Source organism: Bufo bufo, chromosome 2, assembly GCF_905171765.1.
Source record: "Bufo bufo chromosome 2, aBufBuf1.1, whole genome shotgun sequence".
NCBI classification, from domain to species: domain Eukaryota; kingdom Metazoa; phylum Chordata; class Amphibia; order Anura; family Bufonidae; genus Bufo; species Bufo bufo.
Window position 1 is genome coordinate 70,388,414 of NC_053390.1, and position 27,350 is coordinate 70,415,763.

A 27,350-nucleotide genomic window follows, 5' to 3' on the forward strand; every position below is an offset into this window, starting at 1 on the left:
CTGCCTTGTTCTAGTGATCAGTGGCAGTCTCAGCACTTTGATGCCCACCAATCAAAACCTAATAGGAATAAGAGAACAAATAAGGAAATTCTTCATATATCTTTGGATCCTGGTCTACCTGAAGGTTCACATTGACATGTAATTTCTATAATGCTTTCATATCCCAGAATACTCAATAAACCCACTCATACCAGATAATGTAATGTTACTACTAAGAATAAAACAGAAATCATGCATAGAAACAACCTGTCGGTGGAAGCTTACCTGTACCTGTTTCTGTGGTTGCGTCTGTGGAGTTGAAATCTGTGTTTTTTCCCGAGTGCCCCGGGTACGTTCATTTCCCACCGAAGTCATCATATACAGTATATACAAAACAATGTATGTACAAAATAGAAAATCTGCAAAAAGAAAAGGATAAAAGAGGATATTACCCTAAGGTCCAATAACTAAACCAGCTCAAAACATATCATTCATACAAGAAAGTACTAATAGGAATGAAACCTATTGTCCCCCATTTGCCATTCCACACCGGGAACAGACCAACCATGGGATCACGCTTAACCGGTTTTCTTTGTTCAAATTGGACTTTTGTGCAACTGTTGCGATGCAGTAGGACACGATTGACTGTCAGTGTAGTTGTACCCTTTTTTTGCAGATATTCCAGGAGTACTTTATAGTGCCATCTACGGTTTCAATTAAACAGGTACTCTGTGTCCACTACAGGAGGACTCACATACTTAAAACACCCATTAAAAACAAATAGTGTTTCATGGCCATTTTGCATCAGTGCGTGCATCCTTTTTACTGGCTGTTTATCCGTTTTTAACTGCCATAAAAAAAAAAAAAAAAATTATTGATAAATTTCATAGGATTTTGGTTAGAAATTCCAACCCATGCAGTTCCCTCAGCATGCAGAATGCCCCCCCATTGTGCCTCTTGCACATCCAAATGGCACTATTGATTTTAACGAGGTCCATCTACCAGTGAAAACAGCCAAAAATAGGACTATTTTTTGACGACTGCTATTAAACGTTGTAAAAAAAAAAAAATAAATGCTAAGTGAATAGCCCCATAGACTGCAATTGCTTCTGAAAAAAAAACAGCCGTTTTTTACCGTCTTGGAAATAAGCCCTTAAGGTACCTGCACAAGTTGAGGATTACGCATGGGTTTTCGTGCAGAAAAACCGCAGTATAATACAGTAGCAGCAAACTGTACGACAGACAAATCTCATGTACACTTTGTCGTTTCCTTTCGTGCAGAAATTGTCCTGCTGTGCGGATCATGGTAACGATTTCTGCTGAGGATTTTACCATTTCCAATGACGTGTACATTCTGTGTCCGTATGTCCACTACGAACATGTCCTATTCTATACTGTTACAATGGATTCGCAAAAAAAAATAAAAAAAATAAAAAAAAACAGATGCAACAAGGTCACACAGATGTCATCCATATTTTTTGTGTATCTGCATTTTGCGGAGCGCAAAATACATACAGTCATGTGCATGAGCCCTTAAGTGTCCACCAGTTTCTCAGGAGCCAGCCTGCAATCCACACAATGCAAATCACGACTGCAGCACTCACCTGCAATGAATTTTTTATTTTTATTTTTTTACAGCTTTGATGAGAATCACAAACCCTCAGCACTGTAAGGGCTCATGCACATGACAGTATTTTGCGTTCAGTATACGGAACATATACTGAACCATTCATTTCAATGGTTCAGCAAAAAATACTGAAGTGTCTCCGTGTGCATTCCGTTTCAGTATTTCCATATTTCCGTACCGTGAAAAGATAGAACATGTCCTATTCTTGTCCGCAAATCACGGTGCTTGGCTCCATTCAAGTCAATGGGTCCACAAAAAAAAAAAACGGAACAAATACGGAAATGCATCCGTATGTCTTGCGTATCCGTTCTTGCTGAACCATCTATTGAAAATGTTATGCCCAGCCCAATTTCTATGTAATTACTGTATATGGCATACGGAAAAACGGAACGGAAACACAACGGAAACAAAAAAAACGAACGGATCTGTAAAAAAACGGACCGCAAAACACTGAAAAAGCCATAGTGTCGTGTGCATGAGCCCTTAGGGTCCATTCACACATCCGTGTGTGTTTTGCGGATCCGCAAAACAGGGGCAGTGGCAACGTGTGTTCCGCATTTTGCGGACCGCACATTGCCGGCACTTAGAATATGCCCTATTCTTGTCTGCTATTGCGGACAAGAATAGGACATGTTCTATTTTTTTCAGGATCGGAATTGCGGACCCGGAAGTGTGGGCCCGCAATTCCGGATCGGGGCCTCACGTCGTGCGGCCCCATAGAAATGTATGGGTCCGCAATTTCGTTCCGCAAAATGCGGAATGGAATTGCGGATGTGTGAATGGAGCCTAAATGTAAGGGTACATTCAGATGCTGCAATGAAAAACACACCAAAAGGCACATTGGAAAACCCTATGTGGGTTTACTGGGATTTGGCACTGGTTTGCAATGTAGTAAATGGTTATGCAGTTTTTACAGGTGAAACAGCTAAGGCTACTTTCACACCTGCGCTTTCCCTTTCTGCTATTGATATAGGTCATAGTATCTCAATAGCGGAGGAAACCGCTTCCATTTTGTCCCCATTCATTGTCAATGAGGAAAAAAACTCAACGGAACGCACCAGAATGCATTCCGTTCGGTTGCATCCCCATCGCGGACAGAATAGCGCTGCAAGCAGTGTTTTTCTGTCCGCGATGTGGTGGGGAGCATGACGGATCCGTCAGGACTCACAATTTAAGTCAATGGGGACGGATCTGTTTTTTTCTCAGACAATTGAAAACTGATCCATCCCCTATTGACTTTCAACTGTGTTCGTCATGGCCATTTTAAAGATAATACAACCGGATCCGTTCATATCCGTTGTATTATCAGAACAGAAGAGTTTTTGATGATCTTTGACGGATTCACGTTTTTACTTAAATGTCTGAGTCAACACCCCCCCCCCCCAGGGTCTTACTAATGAGAGCCAGAGAAACCAGGTGAGCGACCTCAATGGAAGGCGCTGATCAGATCTCAGACAGCTGCTATGGGAGGAAATCTAGAGGCAATGGCTGATCCGTACACAAAGAGAAATGGACGCACCACAAATGCAGGAAGAAAACACAGCAGCACGTAAGACTGAGGCTAATGCTCGAAGCGTAATTGCTCATACAAGTTTTTTTTCTGGCTTTTTTTTTTGCAATTTTGCATTTTATGGTGCATTTTCAGCTGTAAATGCCAGCTCCTGACGTTAACGGAAGGACTGTATGAAAAAGGGCAAACAAGCACCATATTTTTTTTATTATTTTTTTTGCTCCTGGTGTTCATTAAGTCATGTTTTTTCTATTTACTTCTTTTCAGAAACAGCATGTGGTAGCTTTTGCCATTTTTCCCCCAGGAAATTTGATCAACTATACAGGAAAAAAAAAAACAGCATGAAGAACATGCTATCCCTGGCACCACCAGAAGATGCGCTAAATATATGATAAAGCATACACCGTGTCATAAATTACCGTAAGTACTCCGCCTAGAATGAAATCTATACCAGCTTGTAGGTAGAAAACTGGTGTAAAAGATCTGCTGGGGCACCTTGGCACTGCCCACGCCACCCCTCTTCAGAAAGTGGCGAGGGCAGCGTAGTAACTGCATTTGCGCAAAAACTCTTGCGTAAATTGAGTTAAGAGTTGGAAATCCAGGGTCTGTGGCACCGCACCGTGCATTTTATCAATTTCTCCGCAATAAATCAGTGAAAAATTAACCACACACAAATGGTATCTGCTGCCCACAGACCCTGCTGACACAATGATAGGCTAATACCAGCTGGTCGGCGGGGGTCACTCACCGATCAGCTGCTCTGTGTAGCTTAGTCGACCGCACATCCGTATGTTTTGCGGATCTGCAAAACACGGACACCGGCAATGTGCGTTCTGCATGTTGCGGACTGCACATCGCCGGCACTCTCATAGAAAATGCCTTTTCTTGTCCGCAATTGCGGACAATAGGACATGTTATATTTTTTTAGCAGAACGGAAGTGCGGATCCACAAATGCAGATAACGCATTCCTGCCCCATTGAAAATGAATGGGTCCGCACCTGTTTCGCAAAATTCACACGGGAGTTGCGGGTGAGGGCCGTATGCATCCAGGGTGCGGGAAACTCGCGAGAGTCCGGGTTCAGATCTGGGAACCACATTCAGTTTTTTATCACGCACGTGCAAAACGCATTGCACTCGCACGGAAAAAAAACTGAATGGAATGCAATCGCAGACAAAACTGACTGAAATTACGTACCTACTCGCAATGCACCCTGAACGCATCCGGCCCTCACCCGCAGCGCCCGTGTGAAAGAGGCCTATAGAACATGCTGAGATTTTCACGCAATGCAAGTGATGCGTGAAAAACATTGCTCGTGTGCACAGCCCCATTGAAATGAATGGGTCAGAATTCAGTGCGGGTGCAATGCGTTCACGTCACGCATTGCGCCCGTGCGGGAAAACTCGCCCGTGTGAAAGGGGCCTAAAAGCGGGGGAAATTCATAGTAATAACACTATGCATGCCAGAAGTCCTAAAAGGTGGAAATTCTAGGGGTTGTCTCCATTAATCTCTATGGGACTTTTAAAAATAGCGGAGCTCGTTGCTCAGCTATATTCGGAGGAATCACCATAGAAGCTACTGGAGGGCAGAGCATGCATGGTGCCCTCGCCTTCACTTTGGGAGCCCTGATCTAGAGACAGGTTTGGGGCACAAGGGTGGCGGCATATGCTAGCAATATGTCACAAATGTTTGAGGTGAGACAACCCCTTTAAGCCTGGATCCACATCATACCAGCAGAACAAGGGGCCCCTAACCCTTGATCCAATGGTCCACACATACTGATTTATGGACATGCTGCAGATTTCAGCCATCATGTTAGACATGGTAAACCCAGAAAATCACATTCATACGGTACAGCTTTAAAAACCACATTATACACTCCTCTCTGTGGTGACACATGAGTGCAGGCCGCTCAGCTCCCCCGTCCTCACCCAAGCAGGAAATAAAATGCTTGGCACATACAGGCGACATCCCAAAATAACCAGCCCAATGGCTTCCTACACCCGGCACTGACAAGCTAATGCATACGTGATTTCCATCCAGGCAGAACAAATGTTTCTCATTAGACGTCAGTACAGAAGTAAGACCTATATCTGACTGATAAAACAGCCATCATCCATGACGGTGGCTCCTGACTGCCTCCGCACAGGTGCCGGCAGACCGCCTCCGATACTAATCGCATTTAAGGGAGAGTATCCCTCTACACAGAGTGCACTGGGTCATTTCTACCATATAAGGGTACAATCACATTTTTTCTGCGTCCGATCCGCATTTTGTGGAATAGAAGCGGACCCATTCATTACTATAGGTGAATAAAATGTGCGGACAAGATTCAGTATGTTGTCCGCATTTCTATTCCGCAAAAATATGAAGCATGTCCTACTATTGTCCGTACAGATCGGTCCGCAGCACCATTCAAGTCAATGGATCCTCAAATTGCGGATGACATACGGAATGGTTTCTGTATGTAATCTGTTTTTTGCGGATCAGTTTCTGTTTTTTTTAAGGCCTTAAAAAAAAATTTTTTCCTCTTTTCCCTTCCATTTTTTGCAGACCGTAAAAAAGGACATACGAAAGTCATTTGTCCGCGAAATTTTTGCGGACACACTGTTCCGTTATTTGTGGACCACAAATCAGAAAGGATTACACACACGGTCGTGTGAATGTATCCTAAAAGAGGAAGCACTACAGAACAGGACTCGTGCCCCTCTATGGCATCCCGGCTAAAGGGGTATTTCAGTTATAACTAGGGGATAACCATTAGATTGGTGGTGGTCCGATTGCTCGGAGCCACAAAAAAAAGGGACACCCCCCCCCCCCCCCCAAAACAAACAAAGTGGCAGGTTGATCATGTAGACTGCCAATCCATTCATTCCCTATGAGACTGCCGGAGAAGGCAGAGTGCAGCGCTCAGCTATTTCCGGCTGTCCCATAGAGATGCATAGAGCAGCAGTCCACGTGCTTAATCTGCTGCTCCATTCATGGGGCCCCATTCTCGCGATCAGTCCCAGTGTTCATACCCCACCAATCTACTCGTTATCTTGTGCAATGGGCATAACTTGAATATCCTTTACGGCTCCATAGAAAACCAAACAATATGACCATGCACATATGCCGTAGGTGTGCCCAAATACACTGCTCAAAAAAATAAAGGGAACACAAAAATAACACATCCTAGATCTGAATTTAATTAAACATTCTTCTGAAATACTTTGTTCTTTACATAGTTGAATGTGCTGACAACAAAATCACACAAAAAAAAAAATGGAAATCAAATTGTTTAACCCATGGAGTTCTGGATTTGGAGTCACCCTCGAAATTAAAGTGGAAAAACACACTACAGGCTGATCCAACTTTGATGTAATGTCCTTAAAACAAGTCAAAATGAGGCTCAGTAGTGTGTGTGGCCTCCACGTGCCTGTATGACCTCCCTACAACGCCTGTGCATGCTCCTGATGAGGTGGCGGACGGTCTCCTGAGGGATCTCTTCCCAGACCTGGACTAAAGCATCTGCCAACTCCTGGACAGTCTGTGGTGCAACGTGACGTTGGTGGATAGAGCGAGACATGATGTCCCAGATGTGCTCAATTGGATTCAGGTCTGGGGAACGGGCGGGCCAGTCCATAGCATCAATGCCTTCGTCTTGCAGGAACTGCTGACACACTCCAGCCACATGAGGTCTAGCATTGTCTTGCATTAGGAGGAACCCAGGGCCAACCGCACCAGCATATGGTCTCACAAGGGGTCTGAGGAGCTCATCTCGGTATCTAATGGCAGTCAGGCTACCTCTGGCGAGCACATGGAGGGCTGTGCGGCCCTCCAAAGAAATGCCCCCCCACACCATTACTGACCCAATGCCAAACCGGTCATGCTGGAGGATGTCGCAGGCAGCAGAACGTTCTCCACGGCGTCTCAAGAATCTGTCACGTCTGTCACATGTGCTCAGTGTGAACCTGCTTTCATCTGTGAAGAGCACAGGGCGCCAGTGGCGAATTTGCCAATCTTGGTGTTTTCTGGCAAATGCCAAACGTCCTGCACGGTGTTGGGCTGTAAGCACAACCCCCACCTGTGGACGTCGGGCCCTCATATCACCCTCATGGAGTCTGTTTCTGACCGTTTGAGCAGACACATGCACATTTGTGGCCTGCTGGAGGTCATTTTGCAGGGCTCTGGCAGTGCTCCTCCTGTTCCTCCTTGCACAAAGGCGGAGGTAGCGGTCCTGCTGCTGGGTTGTTGCCCTCCTACGGCCTCCTCCACGTCTCCTGGTAGCGCCTCCATGCTCTGGACACTACGCTGACAGACACAGCAAACCTTCTTGCCACAGCTCGCATTGATGTGCCATCCTGGATAAGCTGCACTACCTGAGACACTTGTGTGGGTTCTAGACTCCGTCTCATGCTACCACTAGAGTGAAAGCTCCGGCAGCATTCAAAAGTGACCAAAACATCAGCCAGGAAGCATAGGAACTGAGAAGTGGTCAGGTCACCACCTGCAGAACCACTCCTTTATTGGGGGGTGTCTTGCTAATTGCCTATAATTTCCACCTGTTGTCTATCCCATTTGCACAACAGCATGTGAAATTGATTGTCACTCAGTGTTGATTCCTAAGTGGACAGTTTGATTTCACAGAAGTGCGATTGACTTGGAGTTACATTGTGGTGTTTAAGAGTTCCCTTTATTTTTTTGAGCAGTGTAGTTTGGGTGGCATATTCCTCACTGTCAATTCTGCCCAGCTCATAACAACCCAGGGTGGATTTAATTTAAATCACTAGTCACTAAGGCTTGATTTAAATCATAGTTTTCTACATAGACTCATTCTTGCTGGTATAACTTCTAATATGCAAGTAGATGAAGATTTTTAGAACAACTTTTCTTATTAGTTTGATTCTATATTCATAGGTTTGTAGAAGTTAGGATTAAAGGTCTTTTTCTCAACTCTGTTCATGTTATAACATTTTTGCTGTGAAGAAGAGGCGGCATGTGATCTCTGCCGAGTCAAATTCAGTTTTGAGAACTGCAAAAGTAAACCAAGCATCTGCGATAATATCTTGTAGGCAGAGAAACTGCCCAATAATCTTACAAAAACCTCTGGAAGAGCATGACATTGTGAATGGTTTAATGGAATTTATTTACCAAAAAAATTAAACATATATACAGCCTTATTCTACATAATTAAAAAAACTAATCTTTATTTCATGATGGAATAACCTTTGGATGGTAATATATTTTCCTCAAAAAGCATTTTAAATATAAAAAATAATCAGATTTAAAAAAAAAAAAAAAAAAAAAAAATCTTTCTTTTATTTTTATCCACCCTGCAACAACCCAACAGCTTTAAAAGGGATTGTTTACATAGGCCAAACACCTTTTAGGAGCCTACACGGGTATTCGCTGTGGCCTTCTGGCAGCTTTTCCTAGGTCCAGTGACGACACATAGCAGCAGCTCAGCCCCCTACAAGTGAATGGGGCTGAGAGCGATACCAGCACAACCGCTATACAATGTACAGCGAGCAGGGAAAAGGCCACGGCGCTCACAGGAGCTTCAATGCCCTTTTAAACAGCTGATCACGGGGGTCCACGGTGTCTGACCCCCTACCCATCAGATACTGATGACCTATCCAGTGATGTGGCTTTTCCAGTAATTTTCATAAGGATATATGCCCATGTCCTGGTTAAAAGGGGTTTTAAGAGATTTTTATACTGATGACCTCTCCTCAGGAAAGGTCATCAATATCTGATAGGTAAGGGTCCGACACCCCAGCCAATCAGCTGTTTGGCAAGGAGGTGGCACTCCATGCGAGCGCTGCTTCCTCTCCGTTACACTGCCCGTTGTCTCCCGTGCAGCGGTGGCGCAGAGTTCTTGTAATCACACTCGCTTCGGAGATGGACAGTGTAATAAAAGAAGCTGCGCTTGCACAGAGCAATGCCTCCTCTTTAAACTGCTGATCGGCAGTGGTGTCGGACCCCTGCGGATCAGATATTGATGATCCATCCTGAGAATAGGTCAACAATATAAAAGCTCTGCACAAGCCCTTTAAGAGCAATTTGCACTAATTCAAGGGTCAGCTTGCCTGTCATTTACTAAAGCACAGGGTGCAATAAAAAAAAAAAATCCTGCTTGTTCATAGGAGTCAGTTCTGGCCTCCCCTTTGAAGGGCCTTGTTCAGTGCGGGGGTAAAAATATACCTCACAGAACATGGGATTGCAGCTCCTCCAATAGGAAGGGAATAACCCCACCCCCACGTCTCAGAAGGCCGAAATCTGAGCATGGGTTTCATAAGTGACTGTTCACATATGTTTAAGCGGAAAAATCCTTCTCCTGGTTGCTGCCGCTCAGCTCTAATTTCTCCGCAGCTGTTACCCCACCCAGGCTGACTTCACTCCCAGACGGAGACCCCCACAGCCACACCGTGTGAGCAGCAACTGAAAGCACAAAGCGTGCCACATGTGCAGGTTATGTGCACTCATCATCAGTAACTGGGGTGGCGGACAGATTCCAGGGATCTGGGGCCCTCACAGCAGTCACTTCCTGGAATTCCCAGTTTGGGAGCTGGCTGCAATAGACATTAGCCATCCTGTAACCCAGGACACAAGGCAAGAGTCTGGACCTAATGCACATTTACAGGGGGCACTATGTAGGAGATTCTGACTCTACACAGCCAGTATATAAGGGTGTTCTATACATTGTAATGTATAGCTCTTCTATTCGGGCACATGACTATAGAGTGGTGAGGACTACTGTACGCTGGGCATTGTATTGCTTATTCATAAATAGTTCATTGGACATATGGAGATTACTGCTCCAACTATAAAGGTATGGTCACACAGACAGGCTATGGTTAGGACGCAGTACCTTGCAGCTGAACACCACATCGCCATACAAGCTGCACCGGGATGAAATTAAAGGGCATCTGTCAGCAGATTTGAACCCATGAGGGTCCATTCACACGTCCGCAATTCTGTATCACATTTTGTGGAATGGAATTGCGGACCCGTTCATTTCTATAGGGCCACACTATGCTGTCCGGATCCGCACTTCCGTTCCCAAAAAAAAAAATAGAACATGTCCTATTTTTGTCCGCAATTGCGGACAAGATTAGGCATGTTCTATTATAGTGCAGGCGATGTGCAGTTCGCAAAATGCGGAACGCACATTGCCGGTGTCCGTATTTTGCGGATCCGAAAAACACATAGGGATGTGTGACTGGAGCCTGATACTGGCTGACCTGTTACATGTGCACTTGGCAGCTGAAGGCATCTGTGTTGGCCCCATGTTCATATGTGCCCGCATTGCCCTTTCTGTAACTGCTGCGTCCTCTCCACTCTGACTGACAGGGCCAGGCATTACAATGCTTACACTGTCTGAAAGTGCAGAGGAAGCACTAGTTGCAGAGAGAGCAGAGCCTCTAGGTGTAACAGCAACGCCCCCATTGCTCCTAGAGTCTCATTTGCATATATTAAAACATCATTTTTATCCGCAATGAAGTCACATATGAACATGGGACCAACACAGATGCCTTCAGCTGCCAAGCGCACATGTAACAGATCAGCCAGTGTCATAGGTGCATATCTGCTGACAGATGTCCTTTAAGCAGAACCGATTTATTCGGTGGTCACTGTAAATGGCAGCGCAGACCTGCAGATTATCATGCAGTCATTAACAACGGACGGCAAATAAACAATTGGATTCTAATCAGTTGATGTGATCCTGCAGCGCTTGTACAGCCACGTGGTACTCTGCTGTGTCACAACCACACCGAAGGGTATAGTCACATGTAGCAGTTGAGATGTGGTTAAAACCACATAAAAAGTGCCCCAGTGAAAAGAACATGACAGTTTTTAAAGCAGTTGACATTTTTATGACCAAAGACTATGAAATAAATGAGCCTCATCTATAAAATCTGCAGCAAAAAACATGCTTTTTTATTTTATTTTTTACAGATGCGATTTTCACATCTCACCCACTACATGTCATCTCGCAAAGCCCTGCTAAGAATATATCTGTCGCCTGACCAAACCCAAGACATAATTATGATTGAAAGTCGACATGAAGTGAACTAGGGTCTGCCACCTTCTCTGTGAACACTTGGGTCACATGAAGTCACATTGCCCATCAGGGTGGGTGAGACATCTGCCCATGGAATGACAACCAGAAGCGGCAAACACAAAAGGATGCCCAACTGCTACAGCCATGGCATTAATGGGACCTAACAGCTGCTGGATTATCAAAAATTCTAGATTACTGGACAGTCACTGGAAAGTACATAAATCAGATCAAAAGCTAAAACACTAAAGCTACTTTCACACTTGTGTTGTTGTTTTCCGGTACTGAGATCCCACGAAGGATCTCAATACCGGGAAAAAAAAAACGGTTCCATTTGGCGCTCATGCATTCTGTACGGAAAGAGATCCGTTCAGGATGCAACGGGACATCTTCTGTTCCGGCAACATTGCCTTTTTGTGACCGGACACAAAACCGCTGAAAGCTGCGGTTTTGTGTCCGGTCATAAAAACTGATCTGGCACTGAAAACAATGTCAATGGTGACGGATCAATTTTTTAGGAGCCTAAAAATAAAAAAGCCATCTGTCATCAATTGACTTTCAATGTATTTAGTGACGGATCCATTTTTTCCGTTTTGATTTCACACAACCGCATCCTAAGGTCCATTCACACGCCCGTATGCGTTTTGCGTTCCACATTTTGCGGACCGCACATCGCCGGCACTGATAGAAAATACCTTTTCTTGTCCGCAATTGCGGACAAGAGGAAATTTAATTTTTTGGGCGGAACGGAAGTGCGTATCCGCAAATGCGGATTTGGACAGCACATTCCGGCCCGATTGAAAATGAATGGGTCCACAAAATTGCGGAATGGATGTGGACCCATTTTGCAGACGTGTGAATGGAGCCTAATGGAAGGAATGCCTCATGTGCAAAATCAAAACAGATCCTTTTAATTACGGCATAAAGATCTTCTATCCGATCTTCAATACCAGAATTAACTTATTATCTTATCTTTATTTGTGATAGAAATGGCGTAAAGGACGATAAATTTGTTGGGGTGTCTAGTAATGCCCCTTTAGCAGAAATAGCGAGGTGGCGTAAAAAGACGATCGTCGTACCTGCAACTTTTTAAAGCCACCTTACAGGAGCAAAGATAAAATCTCCCCCTAGAAGCCTACTAACCTAACAACTGATCAAAGAGCAAATACATAAAGTATTGTTGTAGTCTACCGGTTATATCAGTTTATTTTTAATACAGTATAGGGACAGGGATGTTAGGGCTCTTTCACACTTGCGTTATTGTCTTCCGGCATAGAGTTCCGTCGTCGGGGCTCTATGCCGGAAGAATCCTGATCAGGATTATCCCAATGCATTCTGAATGGAGAGAAATCCGTTCAGGATGCATCAGGATGTCTTCAGTTTCGGAACGGAACGTTTTTTGGCCGGAGAAAATACCGCAGCATGCTGCGCTTTTTGCTCCGGCCAAAAATCCGGAACACTTGCCGCAAGGCCGGATCTGGAATTAATGCCCATTGAAAGGCATTGATTCGGATCCGGCCTTAGGCTAAACGTCGTTTCGGCGCATTGCCGGAGCCGACATTTAGCTTTTTCTGAATGGTTACCATGGCTGCCGGGACGCTAAAGTCCTGACAGCCATGGTAAAGTGTAGCGGGGAGCAGTATACTTACAGTCCGTGCGGCTCCCGAGTGACGTCAGGGCGCCCCAAGCGCATGGATCATGTGATCGCATTGGACACGTCATCCATGCGCATGGGGCGCTCTGACGTCACTCTGGAGCGCCCCGGGAGCCGCACGGACTGTAAGTACACTGCTCCCCCGCTCCTACTATGGCAACCAGGACTTTAATAGCGTCCTGGGTGCCATAGTAACACTGAAAGCATTTTGAAGACGGTTCCGTCTTCAAATGCTTTTAGTACACTTGCGTTTTTCCGGATCCGGAGTGTAATTCCGGCAAGTGGAGTGCACGCCGGATCCGGACAACGCAAGTGTGAAAGAGGCCTTAAACATGTTGTAATATACTTTATTAAAGTGGCTGACAGTTATATAAAAAATTAAATAAAAACACTAAATCTGATGGTCAGCAATATATACAATATGTATGCTAGTGTTAGGGAAAAAATTAAATATATATACACATATATATTTACTTATTTACCTAGTTCTGTTCTGGCCCCTTTGTTTACATGCAGTTGCAGAGCTTCCCTCCCTCTGCTCTGAAAAGAGTGAATAAAAGCGCTGCCCTGTTTGCAATCTGACTGCTGGGAAATTAATGCTTTCTGGGAGACTAAGAGTCCCTTCTGTACAGTACAGTCACACTGTTGATACACAGGATCTTAACCCCTACCTGTTCTTGTGCAATGCTCTGCAGACACTTCACAGCCAGCAGAAGAGTACAGAGGAGAGAACTCCTCCAGTCTCTGTCATCTCTGTGTCTGCAGGGTGAGGGAAGATCCTGTGTACAGCATTTGTCTCCTCACTGCCTGGAGAAGAACCCTGTAGCTGCTTAGTACCTGAGGCAGAGCCTCCAACCCCGAGTCTGGGCTGCTGATGGCAGAAGGGATTCAACTTTCCTGAAGAATCCAGTGGGAGGGAAGACACAGGGCAGACCGCTCAGCCAGCAGAGGGCAGTGCATGGGGTGTGGACAGCAGTTTAAGCAGTGCGTGTTGCTCCAACCAGCACAGCCTTCACAGTGACGTTCCGTGCACAGAGGCAGAGCTGCTCCCTCAGGCTTGTGCACAGATCATCAGAGCAGGGAAAGAAGCTGACATCACAGGTCACGTAACATCAGCTAACTAGGAGAAAGGGGCCGCTGTAAATGAAGTGAATCGAAAATCCTTTATATTTGCTTAGTTAGAAACTTGGACAACCCCTTTAAAGGAAAGATTTTTCTTCGTTCTAGAAAACAGGGTATTAGTTGTTTTTTTTTTTTGGGGGGGGGGGGGGGGGGGAGAATCCCTGCCGTCATGGAGGATTCCTGAAAAGGAAATTACCGGTAAGTAATATCCACCATGACGGCATACCATGAGATATATCAGATCAATATTATCCTAGGGAGGGACGATGGCTTCTAAAATTCTCCTACCCAAGGAAAGCTCCTGCTTTGACCGCGTATCTACCCTATAATGCTTTATAAAGGCCTTGTTCACACTTCAGTGTTTGGTCAGTGATTTCCATCAATGATTTGTGAGCCAAAACCAGAAGTGGAGCCTCCACAGACATGAGGTAGAAGGGAAAGATCTGCTCCTGTTCTGTGTTTAGAGCAGCACCTGGTTTTGGCTCACGAATCACTGAAGTGTGAACGAGGCCTAAATGGTGTGAGGGTTGGACCATGTTGCTGCCCTACAGATCTGTTCTATTGAAACATTAGCCTTTTCTGCCCATGAAGTGGAAATCGATCTTGTGGAGTGGGCTTTGAAATTTTTTGGCGGAGAAGCCCCCATAGAGTTGTGTTTCTAGTATTGCCGACTTGATCCACTTGGCTAAGGAGTCTTTTGTGGCTCTATGGCCTTTACATTTTCCCTGGAACTGGACAAACAAATAGTCTGATTTTCTGAAATCCTTTGTGGCCTCCAAATAAACTGAGATGGCTCTGCACACATCCAGTTTGTGAAATTTTTCTTCACCTTTAGTTTTTGGATTGGGACAAAAAGGAAGGAACCACAATCTCCTCCTGTCTATGAAAATTTGTAATCACTTTAGGTAGAAAGGAGGCATCCAACCTAAACACCATTCTGTCTGGAAAAATAATGAGAAAGGGCTCCACTATCTTCAGTGCCTGAATCTCACATATCCTACGGGCTGATGTGATAGCCACTAAACACAAGACCTTTAGTGTGATATATTTTAAGAACACATCTGACAATGGTTCAAAGGGTGCCATCGTTAACCCTGAAAGGACCAGATTAAGATCCCAAGGAGAGACATAAGGTCCAGTAAAGGGTTTCAATCTATCCGCTCTTTTCAAAAACCTGATAATCCAAGGGTGGTCTGTGATTTTTATATAAAAAAAACTGAGCTCAGTGCTGTTACATGCACCCTTAAAGTATTAGGACATAACCCTTTATCAAAACCAGATTGTAAGAATCCTAATACCGTCTGAATGGAAAAAAACTGGCATGAATTTTTAGATTGAGAACACCAAGCACAAAATTTTGACCAGAATCTGGAATAAATCTTTGAGGTCACCACCTTCCTGCTAGCCGCCATTGTATTTATTAGATCTGAAAGTCCCTTGGCTTTTAAAGTTAACCTTTCAGATTCCAGGCAGCCAGGTGTAGTTTCTCTACTCGGGGGTGACAGATTGGACCTTGGACTAGTAGGTTCTTTGTCCAGGGAAGAATCCATGGAAAATTCTGTCATTAGAGAGTCAACAGAGGGAACCATGATTTTTTTGGCCATAGTGGGGCTATCAGTATTACATGAGCCCTTTCTTGTCTGATCTTCCTCAATAATCTAGGAATTAATGCTAGGGGAGGAAACGCATATGCTAGGCGGAAATCCCACTTTTGTGCTAGCGCATCCACCCCTATGTTTCCGTCGAACGGATTTAAAGAGAAGAACTTCGAGTTTTGTATTTTGTGCTGTGGCAAAAAGGTATACTTGAGGAATCCCCCACATTGAGGTTATTTGTGTAAAGACCTGCTTCTCCAGACTCAATTCTGTGGATTTTAGAGGAACCCGACTCAAGAAGTCCGCTTTTACGTTTAAGGATCCCTTGAGATGTACTGCTGATAAGGAATTTACGTGATGTTCTGCCCACGAGAAAAAAATTTCCGCCAATTGGCCCAGACTCTCTCCTTGTTCCTCCCTGATTATTTAGGTAGGCTACTACCGTTGTATTGTCGGATCTTATTTGTATATCTTTCCCTATTATATCCTGAGACAGAGTTTTAATGCTTCCCAAACTGCCCAGAGTTCCCTCTAATTTGAGGATTGACTCATCTGATCCATGGACCATCGTCCTTGGCAGGTATGGAGGGAGCAGTAAGCTCCCCACCCCCACAGACTTGCGTCGGTGGCGATTGTTTGAATCTTATCGGGAAACCAATCTACTCCTTCTCTTAGGTGGTCCGGGTTTAACCACCACTGGAGTGAGTTTTTTACCCAAGGAGGAATAAGAATTATTAGATCTAAGGCCTCTTGCCTTCTGTTCCAACATACGAGTAACCACTGTTGCAGAGTGCGAGTGTGGAATTGGGCCCATTTTACTGCAGGGATGCACGATGTTAGGAAGCCTAACAGTCTCATGCTTTCCCTGACTCAACAACTTGCCATTTCTGTGAATCTTGATACTCTTTTTATTGTTTCTGATACTTTCTTGTCCGGGAGAAACGTCTTTTGAAGTATGGAGTCTAGACATACGCCTAAAGATTAGTCTCTGTGAAGGGGAGAGTTTTGACTTTTCCCAGTTTACGATCCACCCTAATTGGGACAGAATCTGACATGTTTTTGATATTTATCTCTAGATCTTCCTTTGAGTTCCCTACCACAAGAAGGTCGTCTAAGTAGGGTATTAAGATATTTTGTCTTCTTAAATGTGCCATGACCTCTGTCATCACCTTCGTGAACACTCTCGGCGCGGAGGTGATCCCGAAGGGAAGAAGCCGAAAATGATACAACCTCTTCCCCAGAAATACCTCAAACCGCAGATATCTCTGAGCTTCTTTGCATATTGGTACATGGTAATATGCGTCTCTTAGATCTATGGATGCTAAGAAATCGCCTTTTTTCAATAAGTTTATGGTTGACCTTAGGGTTTCCATCTTGAACCTTTTGTATTTTATGAATTTGTTCAATTTTTTTAAATTTAGGATCAACCGGAACTGCCCACTGGGTTTTCTCACCAAAAACACTGGTGAGTAGTATCCTTTCTCTTGTTGAGAATAGGGTACTGGAATAATGGCTCTTTGAGACAGAAGATTCCGGATACCCTCCTCGAGAGATTCCTGAAGGAGGAATGTCTTTTGGATGGGTGTTACTGTTACCCTGAAAAAAAATTCTGGGGGAAGAAGACTGAAAGAAATAAATCGAGACCTTCTGCTATGATGTTTAGCACCCATGCATTTTGGGTGATATTTTCCCAGTTTTTTTAGAAAAAAATTGTAGCCTCCCCCCCCCACTTGAATCTTGGCGTCATTGTTTAGAAGCTTCCGTATTTTTGGGGGTGAACATGAAACCTCTGTTACTTCCCATATTTAGATTTTTCCCTTTTGACCACTGTCCTCCTCTATCTGTTCTTTTAGACTGAAATGGAGCCCTTTTCTTTGCCTTAGAAAACAGAAATTCTCTTTTGTTTCCTTTGGAAAGGACTTTTTTTGAATCCGCTGCTTTCTCCAATATAGTTTCCAAATCCTGCCCGAACATCAAGCTGCCATGAAAAGGCAAATTACACAATTTTATTTTTGATGCAACATCCCCCGTCCAGGATTTTAACCATAGGGCCCTCCTTGCTACTACTGATAGACTAGAGGTTCTGGCAGCTATCCTAACCGACTCCGCTGTCGCATCAGATAAGAAGTCTACCGCTTTTAATAAAAGGGGAAAGGAATCTTCTAGGGTATTGTAAGGTCTCCCTTCCTTAAAGGGGTATTCTCAACACGCTGTTTAATACTTACCTGCTCCCGGCACGCTGTCCAGTTCCTGGTTTCTGCACGGGGCGGGTTCCATCTTGATTGATGTCTTCTCCTGGCCGGGCCGCACGCTGTACTGAACGCGCACGCACCCTGGTGACTCCTTCCTGGCAAGTATACTATACTGGCCAGGCAGAAATCACCATAGCGCACGTGCGGTCTTGGCGTGCGCGTTTAGTACAGCGCGCGGCCGGGAGAAGATGGCTGTAACCAGGGGAGGCGGAAGACAACAGTCAGGTAAGTATAGGTTTCTTTTCTTCTAAGGGGTGGGAATTCGTTAATTAAATATATTTAAAAAAATCATCACTGTTAAATCATTGACAGATTTAACAGTGATCATTAAGATACCCCTTTAAGCAGGACTTCTAACTGCTGTAACCACTTTTTTAGAGAACGTGAAACTGAAGTTGCAGCTAAATTGGGTTTAAATATGGCCGTAGCAGCTTCCCATACTTTTTTGTTGTGTGGAATCTACTTTCTTGTCCATAGGATCTTTTAATGATCCCATATCTTCAAAGGGAAGAGAATTGGATCCGTTAACTAATTCTGAAAGGGAAACCGACTTTAGGGCAAGACGTTAACAGAGTTTCATCCTCATCATTAAAGGGAAATCTACACCTCATGGTTCTGGAAATAAAAATTTTCCCATCAGGAGATTTCCATTCTTTTTTAATCATTTCTAACATTTTTATGTACTGGGAAGACCCGTTTTTTCCTGTGCTCGAGACCCCCGTACATTTCATCTTGAACTGACCTATGAATTTTTTCATCGGACAGATCCATAGTCGTCCTAATTGCTTTTATCAGCTCGTTTGTATCTTCTGAAGAAAATAGAAAGCTTCTAAATTCTGTGTCTGAGCCTGAAGAATCAATGGAATCATCACTGTCTGAGTCTGAATCCTGATCTGGGTTTGAGGAAAAAGATTCGTAACTTTTACCCTGCGACTTAGTTTTATGTATTGTCGGGTTAGATGTGGACTGTTCCGCAAAAACTGACCGCATCTCCTCTCTAATCACATCCCTTAGTTCATCTCTAATGGATAGAACTAAATCTTTGGCCATGTTAGCCGTGCAAGTTTTACAGAGTTTTTTGCACCCTTCTGACAGTTTTGTCAAACAACTCACGCATTTTTTTGTATTGAGAGGATTTTGTTTTTTTAACCCCATCTTTTTCACTCTACAGGCACACAGGAAAGAGAGGGAGAGACACACACAATAAGGGAGGAAGACATTAGTAAGGTAATATAATTCCATAGTCTTCCCCCACTGGATGTGACTTACTGCAGCTGAACCTCCAGAAGTCTCCATCTGTCCTGTCGCTATATCTGACATATTGCTGCTCTGCATGCCCTCTTTTAAATCTCCTTACCTGCAGACCTCAGATCAGTGGACGACCTCAGTCTTGATCTGCCGCGCCAAATTAAGCTCCGCCCCCTTACGGCTGTCACGCAAACTGGGAGTCCCTGTGGAACGCATCGGCACTTCCTGTGATGTCATCACTATGCACCCGAGGAAGCGCTGTGATGAGGAACGTCTTTCTGAGACCGGAGGAACTAAGTGTCCGGTCAGCACATGGCCCCTCCAAGCCGGCGCAAGCAAGGAGGTAAGGAGCAGGATATTTACTCCCACTTTTCAGCACCAATACAACTCCAATATAGGAGGTTGGTGCTGCCTGCCCCCTCATGTGCAATAAGGCATCCTCGACTCTTCCCCACCTCTGCCTGCCTACACAGAAGTGGACCCACAGAAAATGCCATGAGTGTTAACCCATCTCCCACCTGGAGGGACAGGAAGACACCGAGGATATCCTGGAGGAGGGTCTATTTTATACTTCCTGTCCCTACCTGGTTGAAGGTGGGTCATCTCTCATGGTATGCCGTCATGGAGGGTGAAAGCGAAAATAAATCCTTTACTATTCCTACCCAGACCACTTCACAACCACCCATAGGATATAAAAGTCCTATGGGTGGATGTTAATCTCTGAATAGACGTTCTGGAATGTCCATTCAGAGATGGCACTTGCTGAGGGGGGAACCCGCTGTCAGTGACAGCAGAGCAACCCAGAGAGAAGGCAGGGACAGTTCCCAGGTGTCCCTGCCTTCTAGATAGCTATATACACAGCGCTCAATAAGCGATGTGTATACAGAGCAGGAAGCGGTATCGCAAGAGCTATCTATCGGGTTATCCACAGACCTCGATCAGCCCTGCGCTGTATTATGCTGTACAGCCTCTAGGTGGGGGGGTGTATTTCCCCTGTAACTGGGGCTACTATGTCAGCCACAGGAGAAATAAATAGTGGGGGAGAGTTAAAATGTCTTCTATGACCTTATGGAGGACGCAAAGTGTAAAATAAAAAACTTAAAGTATTGCCGCGTCCATAACGACAGGCTCTATAAATATATCACATGATCCGCCCAATAAACACCAAGAAAAAATCAGAACATGGAGACAAAAAAAAATTGTTTCAAAAATGCTATTATTGTGTTAAAGTAAAATAAAATTTTACATATTAGGTATTGCAACGAAGCGATCAAAAAGGCGTATGCCACCCCCCCCCCCCCAAAATAGTACCAAACCGCCACCTCATCCTGCAAAAAAAATAAAAAAAAATTGAGACCCTAAGCCCGGATAAATAAGCCTGGACACACTAAAACATCTTTTTTTTTTAAATGCTATTATTGTGTAAAACTTAATAAAAAGTATACATATTAGGTATTGCCATGTCTAACGACCTGCTCTATAAAAATGTCACATGACCTAACCCCTCAAGTGAACGCTGTGAAAATAAATACTGTGCTAAAACAACCAATTGTTTGGTCACCTTGCCCCATAAAGTGTAATAATGAAAGATAAAAAAATAAAAATAAATATAATATATGTACTCAAATATGGTACCAATAAAAACATCAACTCTTTCTGCAAAAAACGAGCCCCTGCACAAGACGATTGACAGAAAATAAAAAAAAAATATGGCGTTCAAAAAATGGAGACAACTTTTTCCCCCCTCAAAAATGCTTTATTATGTAAAACTGAAACAAAGAAATAAAGTAGCCATATTTGATATAATTGCATCTTTAACAATCTGCTCTATAAAAAAAAAAAAAAAAAAAACACATGATCTACCCTGTCAGATGAATGTTGGAAAAAAAAAAAGTGCCAAAACAGCCATTTTTTGGTTATCTTGCCTCACAAAAAAACATAATATAGAGCAATTAAAGATTATATGTACCCCAAAATAGTACCACTAAAACTGGCACCTTATCCCCTAGTTTCCAAAATAGGCTCACTTTTTGGGAGTTTCTACTGTAAAGGTGCATTGGGGGAGCTTCAAATGGGACATGGCATCTAAAAACCAGTTCAGGTAAATCTGCCTTCCAAAAACCATATGGCATTCCTTCTCTTCTGCGCCCTGCCGTGTGCCCGTACAGCAGTTTACGACCAGATGTGGGGTGTTTCTGTAAACCGCAGAATCAGGGTAATAAATATTGAGTTTTGTTTGGCTGTTAACCCTCGATGTGTTAAAGAAAAAATAAATAAAATGGAAAATCTGCCAAAAAAGTGTAATTTAGAAATGTCATCTCCAGGTCATTTATGGAGGTGGGGGCGGCGGTTTCCACTATGTAAGCCCCACAAAGTGACTTCAGACCTGAAATGGCCCTTAAAAAGTGGGTTTTGGAAATTCTGAAATATAATTGCTTCTAAAATTCTAAGCCATCTAACATCCAAAAAAAAATAATGACATTTACAAAATGACTCCAACATAAAAATAGACATAAAGGGGAATGTTATTTTATGAGGTATCACTTTAGGTTTTAAAAGCAGAGAAATTAAAAAAAATTTAATTCTGAATTTTTCTAAATGTTTGGTAAATTTGGGATTATTTTATACATAAAGGTAAAATATATTGACTCAAATTAACCACTGTCATGAAGTACAATGTGTCACGAGAAAATCTCTGAATGGCTTGGATAAGTAAAAGCGTTCCAAATTTATTACCACATAAAGTGACACATACCAGATTTGCAAAATTAGGCTCTGTCAGGAATGGGGTAAATGGCCTGGATGTGAAGTGGTAAAAGACTCCTTTATTAACTCTAGGACGGAAAGACTTTTTAGGTGCCTGACTAACGGAAGGAAAGCCCTTCTTTTTGTCCGAGGCCTTTTCTAGTAAATCAAGTACAGGCCCAAACAAAAATTCTGTCTGACAAGGGATAGCACAAAGTTTTGCCTTGGAACTAGCATCCCCACTCCAGCCTTTTAACCAAATAGCCCACCAGGCAGAGTTGGATAAAGGAGAAGCCCTAGCGGAAAATCTTAAAGGTATCCGCAAAAGCGTCAGCTAAGAAATCCAAGGCATTGTTTATAGTGGGGAAGGAGGAAAGTAACTGCTCCCTAGGGGTACCCCCTTTAATGTAATCTTCTAGCTCTCCCATACAAACTTTTATGGACCTGGCCCCAGACGTAGCAGCAATAGCAGGTTTTAAAACCTGTGCCCTCTTGTCCATTGGGAGCTTGAGCTAACCGATATCAAAGGGGAGAGCGGTTTTTCTGGACATTTTTGCTATCGGGGCATCAAGTTTTGGGGCCCTATCCCAAGGAGCAAACAATCCCCCATCAAACGAATACTTTCGCTTCACCGAAGGAGGAACGAAAAAAAAAAAAATCCTATCCAGTCTTTTCCATTCCCTGGCAATTAGTTCCTGAATGTTCCTATGTACATCAAACACTTTTCTCTTTTTGGGGCCTAAACCCTCAAACAAACAGAGTCCTGGATAGAATGCTGTGGCTTCTGCTCCTCCAACTCCATAGTAGCCCTAACGCCTTTACTAGGGTGTTGGTATTCTCCACATTAAATAATGGTCTCTCTGCGGCCTCGTTCGCAAAACACTCTTCAGATGACCCCCATTCTCCTCCTTCCTCCAAACCGGAAAGTATATCCGTCACTGGAGGGGGGAGTCCTTAGTAGCGGCAGCAAAAGAAGTACTGGGACAATGCTTTATCAAACCGCTAACCGACTCTCTGACCTCTTCACATATCATCTGTTTAATGCTGCCCATAAAAGACGGGGCTTCCTCCTCCATCTGATACACCCTTGACATAGGGGCTTTGCCTAGGCAGAAGGAAGTTTCTTCTTACACACAGCACATCCCTTCTCTTTTACTCTGGAGGTCTTCCTAGAAGACTCCTTTGAAGCCTAAGCCACAAGAAATGAACGCATGAGCACATAAGATGAGGATTTCATGCTGGGGTATAACCCCTCTTACCCCACCCTGGTACCGATGCATCATTGGTGGTCTCAGTGGGTGCAACACGCCGAGTCTGCTCCACATTTCATACGGCACACACCAGCCTAATGGAGGACCTGCCTCGTTTGTTTCACCCAGCATGCAGGTGAGCCGGCTGGGCTTTTCTCCTCTGTGCGCTAGCAGGCATTCCTCCCCTTCTGGTCTGCAGCGTCAGCTTCCTCCCACGGCCGAAACCAGCAATTTCTTTGCGCAGATCGGCGGCCGAACATGCGAACACGACCACAGAGGTTTGCAGGAGCCCCAGAAGGACAAGCTTGTCTCAGGAACAGGGAAGGAGGACGGAAGGGGTAAGGATAGAGAAGGGAGCCCAGACTTCTGCAGCGGAGGAGGCTTACACCGCACGAGGTAACACTCTACACACTATTTACAATAGCCGGGGCTCTAATCCTAATCTATCGGCAGATCCAATTCCCTCCTGCCTCTTAGGAAACAGAACTGGAGATAGAGGGGATGATCCCTCCTTTAAAAGGCGGTTCCGGTTCCTGTCCTGAGGAGGAGGCGGTCTCTCCAGGGGTGCTGTCATAGGCGAGAAAGAAAAATAAACAAATAAAAACTGCGTGATTCACCTTTTTTTGTAATATGCTCATGCACATGGCAGTGTTTTTTGTCCGCATCTGATCCGCATTTTTTGCAGATCGGATTTGGACCAATTCATTTGAATGGGGCCACAAAAGATGCAAACTGCACACCGTGTCCTGCCCGCATCTGTATGTCCGTTCCACTCGGCCGGTATCCGTGTTTTGCTGACCACAAAACACTGACAATCCAACTGCATGAGCCTTTAGGGACAGATCTGCCGAACGAAGTCTATCAGCAGGATGGTGCACCTCATTTCCCCCTGGATGTTTGATTATACCTGAATGAAACTCTACCTGAAGGATGAAGCGGCGGCACCAGAATAAACGATTCGTCAACTGGCGCTGGTCTCCAAGATCACCAGTTCTAACACCATGTTACTTCTTTCTGTGAGGCTACATGAAGAACCCCCTTTCCCCAGCCCCAGGATCTAAACCACCTGAGACGTCATTCCGGAAAAGGAGTCCATATCCGTAAAATAATTTACGTTACAGTTTGTGAAATGTGAATGCTTGCTGTACCACTTCCAGTTACCTTCACCTATTTAGAGGCCACAGTCAAATTCTACCTGTAAAATGCACATGTATCTATGACACAGGAAAGGGGATCACTATTAGGCCTCCTGAACACGACCGTTCCATGCACTGAGTACCGCAATTTGTGGTCCTGATTGCGCAGGCACCTTCTGTTCTGCTGTCACAGATGGATCAACTTGAACGGGTCCATGATATGGGCGCATTGCAGAAAAAGTAGAGAATGTAGTGCTTCTGTGGGTTTCCATGCCTCTGTTCCGCACCGCGCCCTCCAGATTGCAGACCCTTTCCAGGGGCCCGTATATTGTGGATCCGCTGTTGGCAGGCCACAATACAGGCATCGGCCTACATCGTGCATGAGGCCTTAGATCGGTGGGGGTCCTTCTGCTGGGACCCCCACCAATCGATCACAAGAGCCCGGTACCCCCTGCGGCCCCACCAGAAATAAACAGAGCAGCCGGTTGGGCATGCGTGCGGCCGCTCCATTCATTTCTATGGGAACTCTGAAGACAGTTGACACTGTACTCCGCTATCTACGAAACTCCCATAGAAATGAATAAAGCAAACAAGCGCATGTTCATTTCAAGGGGGCCGCAGGGGGTAAGGGGTCCCGATCTAATATTTATCTCCTATCCTGTGGGTAGGGAACAACCGGAATACCCTTTATGTTGCCATTGATGGTCGTGATGGAAGCATTCTTTTCCAACAATCACCTGCTCGTCAGTGGAGGGGACACAGTTACATGCAGCCATCTCCTCCACAGTATGGGGGGCTGTGACACTGATGTAATCGCTCGTCCCCATACTGAACCATTATTTCCAGGCAGCAGAGGCTGTTTAGACGGCTCGATTGTGCTGCCGATTTAGGTGTCTGTACCAGCAATACTATTACCGATCGTTTGGCTCGTTCATCAGGTAATCGGCGGCACCTTTACACCGACATTTTCGGTAACGAGCGTTCATACAAACAGTCATTAGCAATAATCATCCCGGATATCAGGCAGTGTAAAGGGGCCTTTAGTGCTGCGTTCCCCTTTACGTTTAACCTACCAGCTGTGCTCCTAATGGTCATCTTCATAGAAATCCCACACAAGACTAAAAAACTGTGGCCCCAATGTAAAATAAAGCCAATACAAAAAGGGCCACATAGACATTTAGCACAGTGACCCCTGTAGATTACAAATGCAACTGTGGCCCCTTACCTAGCAGCCACACAACGCTTCTGGGGCCCCTCTATGTCGGTTACATGGTAACAGAGGCCTCATTATAGAAGGACAGGCACGGGGCCCCTGGATTTAGACTGGAGGATTACCAGAGGCTCAATATAGTGTCGGATGGTGGCCCCCGGCGGGTGTAGGGGCCCCTGCAGTGCAGCAGTCGCATCACACCCGGGGCACCGCTGAAGGGCTTCTTCCTCCTGGCTGACCTCTAAGAAGAGGCAGAGAGGATGGCAGAGCCCGGCGGGCAGGAATGCGGCACAATGCGGGGCGCCCCCACCCTCCGGCGACCACACTGCGCCGCCCCGGCCTGCTCCCTTTGTCCAGAGACCGGGGGAGGGACGAGCAGCCGCCATCACTAGGCCGCAGACAGACCACCCACCCTAATGCGGCCCTCGCGCTCCCCCCCCCCACCGGCCCCACGCCCGGTGTGACCACCCCCCTCCCCCCCCGATGGGAAGACGACCGGGTGAGCGCGGAAACGATAACCACAGCGCCCGGCGGGTGATAAAAACCGACCACTAACCCTGTGCACGACGCCCCCGGTGACTTGCCGACTTCCTCCACCGCCGCCGCCTCTTACCTGCAGCACAATGCGCCTCACAAAGCAGCAGCACTAGCAGCAGCAACGGGCGCCGTCACCTGACTCCTCCCCCAGCGTCACCCGGCTGCGACGACATCTTCCCTGCCGTGACGGCATCCGCAGGCGACAACCGCCTCACAGCCTTCGGATACATTTACCTCCCCCATGTTACTACTCACCGAGCCGGTCCCTCCGCGTCCTCAGCCTTCTCTAGTCAACACTAAATGTCGCGGCAATGCTCCGCCCCCTTTTTTCTCTCAGTCTGTCTCGTTTGAGGAAAAAGGGGAGGCGCGTCCTGATGACGTCAGCGACTGCGCTGTGCTGGTTGCTAGGGGTGATTGTGCGGGGAGCCGGCCAATGCCTGCCTCCCTCCCCCCCTTTGTGTCCCTGCACAACACAGTAACGTGCTCAGAAGTGGGTTGTGGAACTAGAAGTCTCAGCATGCTGTGGCTGGGTGTGCTGGGACTTATAGTTCCCCAAATAGTCACTTGTTTAAAGTCTTTATTTTATGATGATTCACACTATATTAGATCCACAATTTGACTACATCTACACCTGACCGGAATACTCAATGAAATACTATAAACTCAAAAACAAATGAGTTCCTTAAAAAATTCTCTTTTTATTAAACACATTTTTAAAAGATTATATTATAATTACAGTAGGGATGCAAATATACAACGTCGTATCTCATCTTCTGTACTTAATTCATAAAATAGTCCATTACAGACATCCCAACCTGCAAAAACTCATTTCAGGGAGGTTTTCTTTTCTTTTTTTTCTTTCACAAACTTTTTATTACATTTTCCAGACATATGCAGTATCTGCACACTTTGCTCTATGGTGTGGAGGACCGGGCTCATTACCCTGCCCCAAATTATCATATTTATGTATATGATTAAAGGGATTCTGTCAGCACCTATAAGCCCTGTGAGCTAAACATCTGCTCATGTCCAGGGTAGCATTCTGATTTCTAAGGTGGCCTTATAAAAGCTATTTGTGGCTTTATTCTGCGGAAAAACAGGTTTTACTAACCTGTCAATCATTGAATTAAGGTGCCCAAGCAGGGGAGGTCTGTGGATGCATGGTGTCCGGCCGCACGCATCGCCGTTCGTGCCCAGCGCCGCCTTCTACTCCTCAGTACCGCCTCTCCCTCCCTCCCCCTCCTCCCGCTTTGAGACCCCGCGCGTGCGCACAGGCTCAGCCTGATGTGCCGTTGCGGACTGCTGGCATCGGCGGCTTCTTGCACTGTGCGCACGCGCCGAGAAGGGGACACCGCTACAGGTTGCCGGAAAGGTTTACTGCGAGTAAACTAGAGATTGGAAGTTCGGATCTTTCACATGAATCGGTTCATTTCAATCAGTTC

General features: G+C 45.2%; 1 protein-coding gene across 10 annotated transcripts in view; it reads right to left on the reverse strand.

The window, feature by feature from the left end:
- Positions 1 to 26,196, reverse strand: part of UBAP2 (ubiquitin associated protein 2) — a 97,033-nt gene extending 70,837 nt beyond the window's left edge. For 7 of the 10 annotated variants that reach the window (XM_040421175.1, XM_040421176.1, XM_040421174.1 and 4 more), the window contains exons 1-2: positions 25,985 to 26,087; positions 265 to 398 (exon numbers count right to left, since the gene is read on the reverse strand). In XM_040421175.1, coding sequence (XP_040277109.1) covers positions 265 to 357 — 93 coding nt within the window. In that variant the 5' untranslated portion in view covers positions 358 to 398; positions 25,985 to 26,087. Of the gene's footprint in view, positions 1 to 264; positions 399 to 25,927; positions 26,088 to 26,163 lie in introns of those variants that run through there. The other 3 variants (XM_040421168.1, XM_040421171.1, XM_040421167.1) reach the window with 3 other exon arrangements.
- Between the last annotated feature and the right edge of the window lie 1,154 nt (positions 26,197 to 27,350).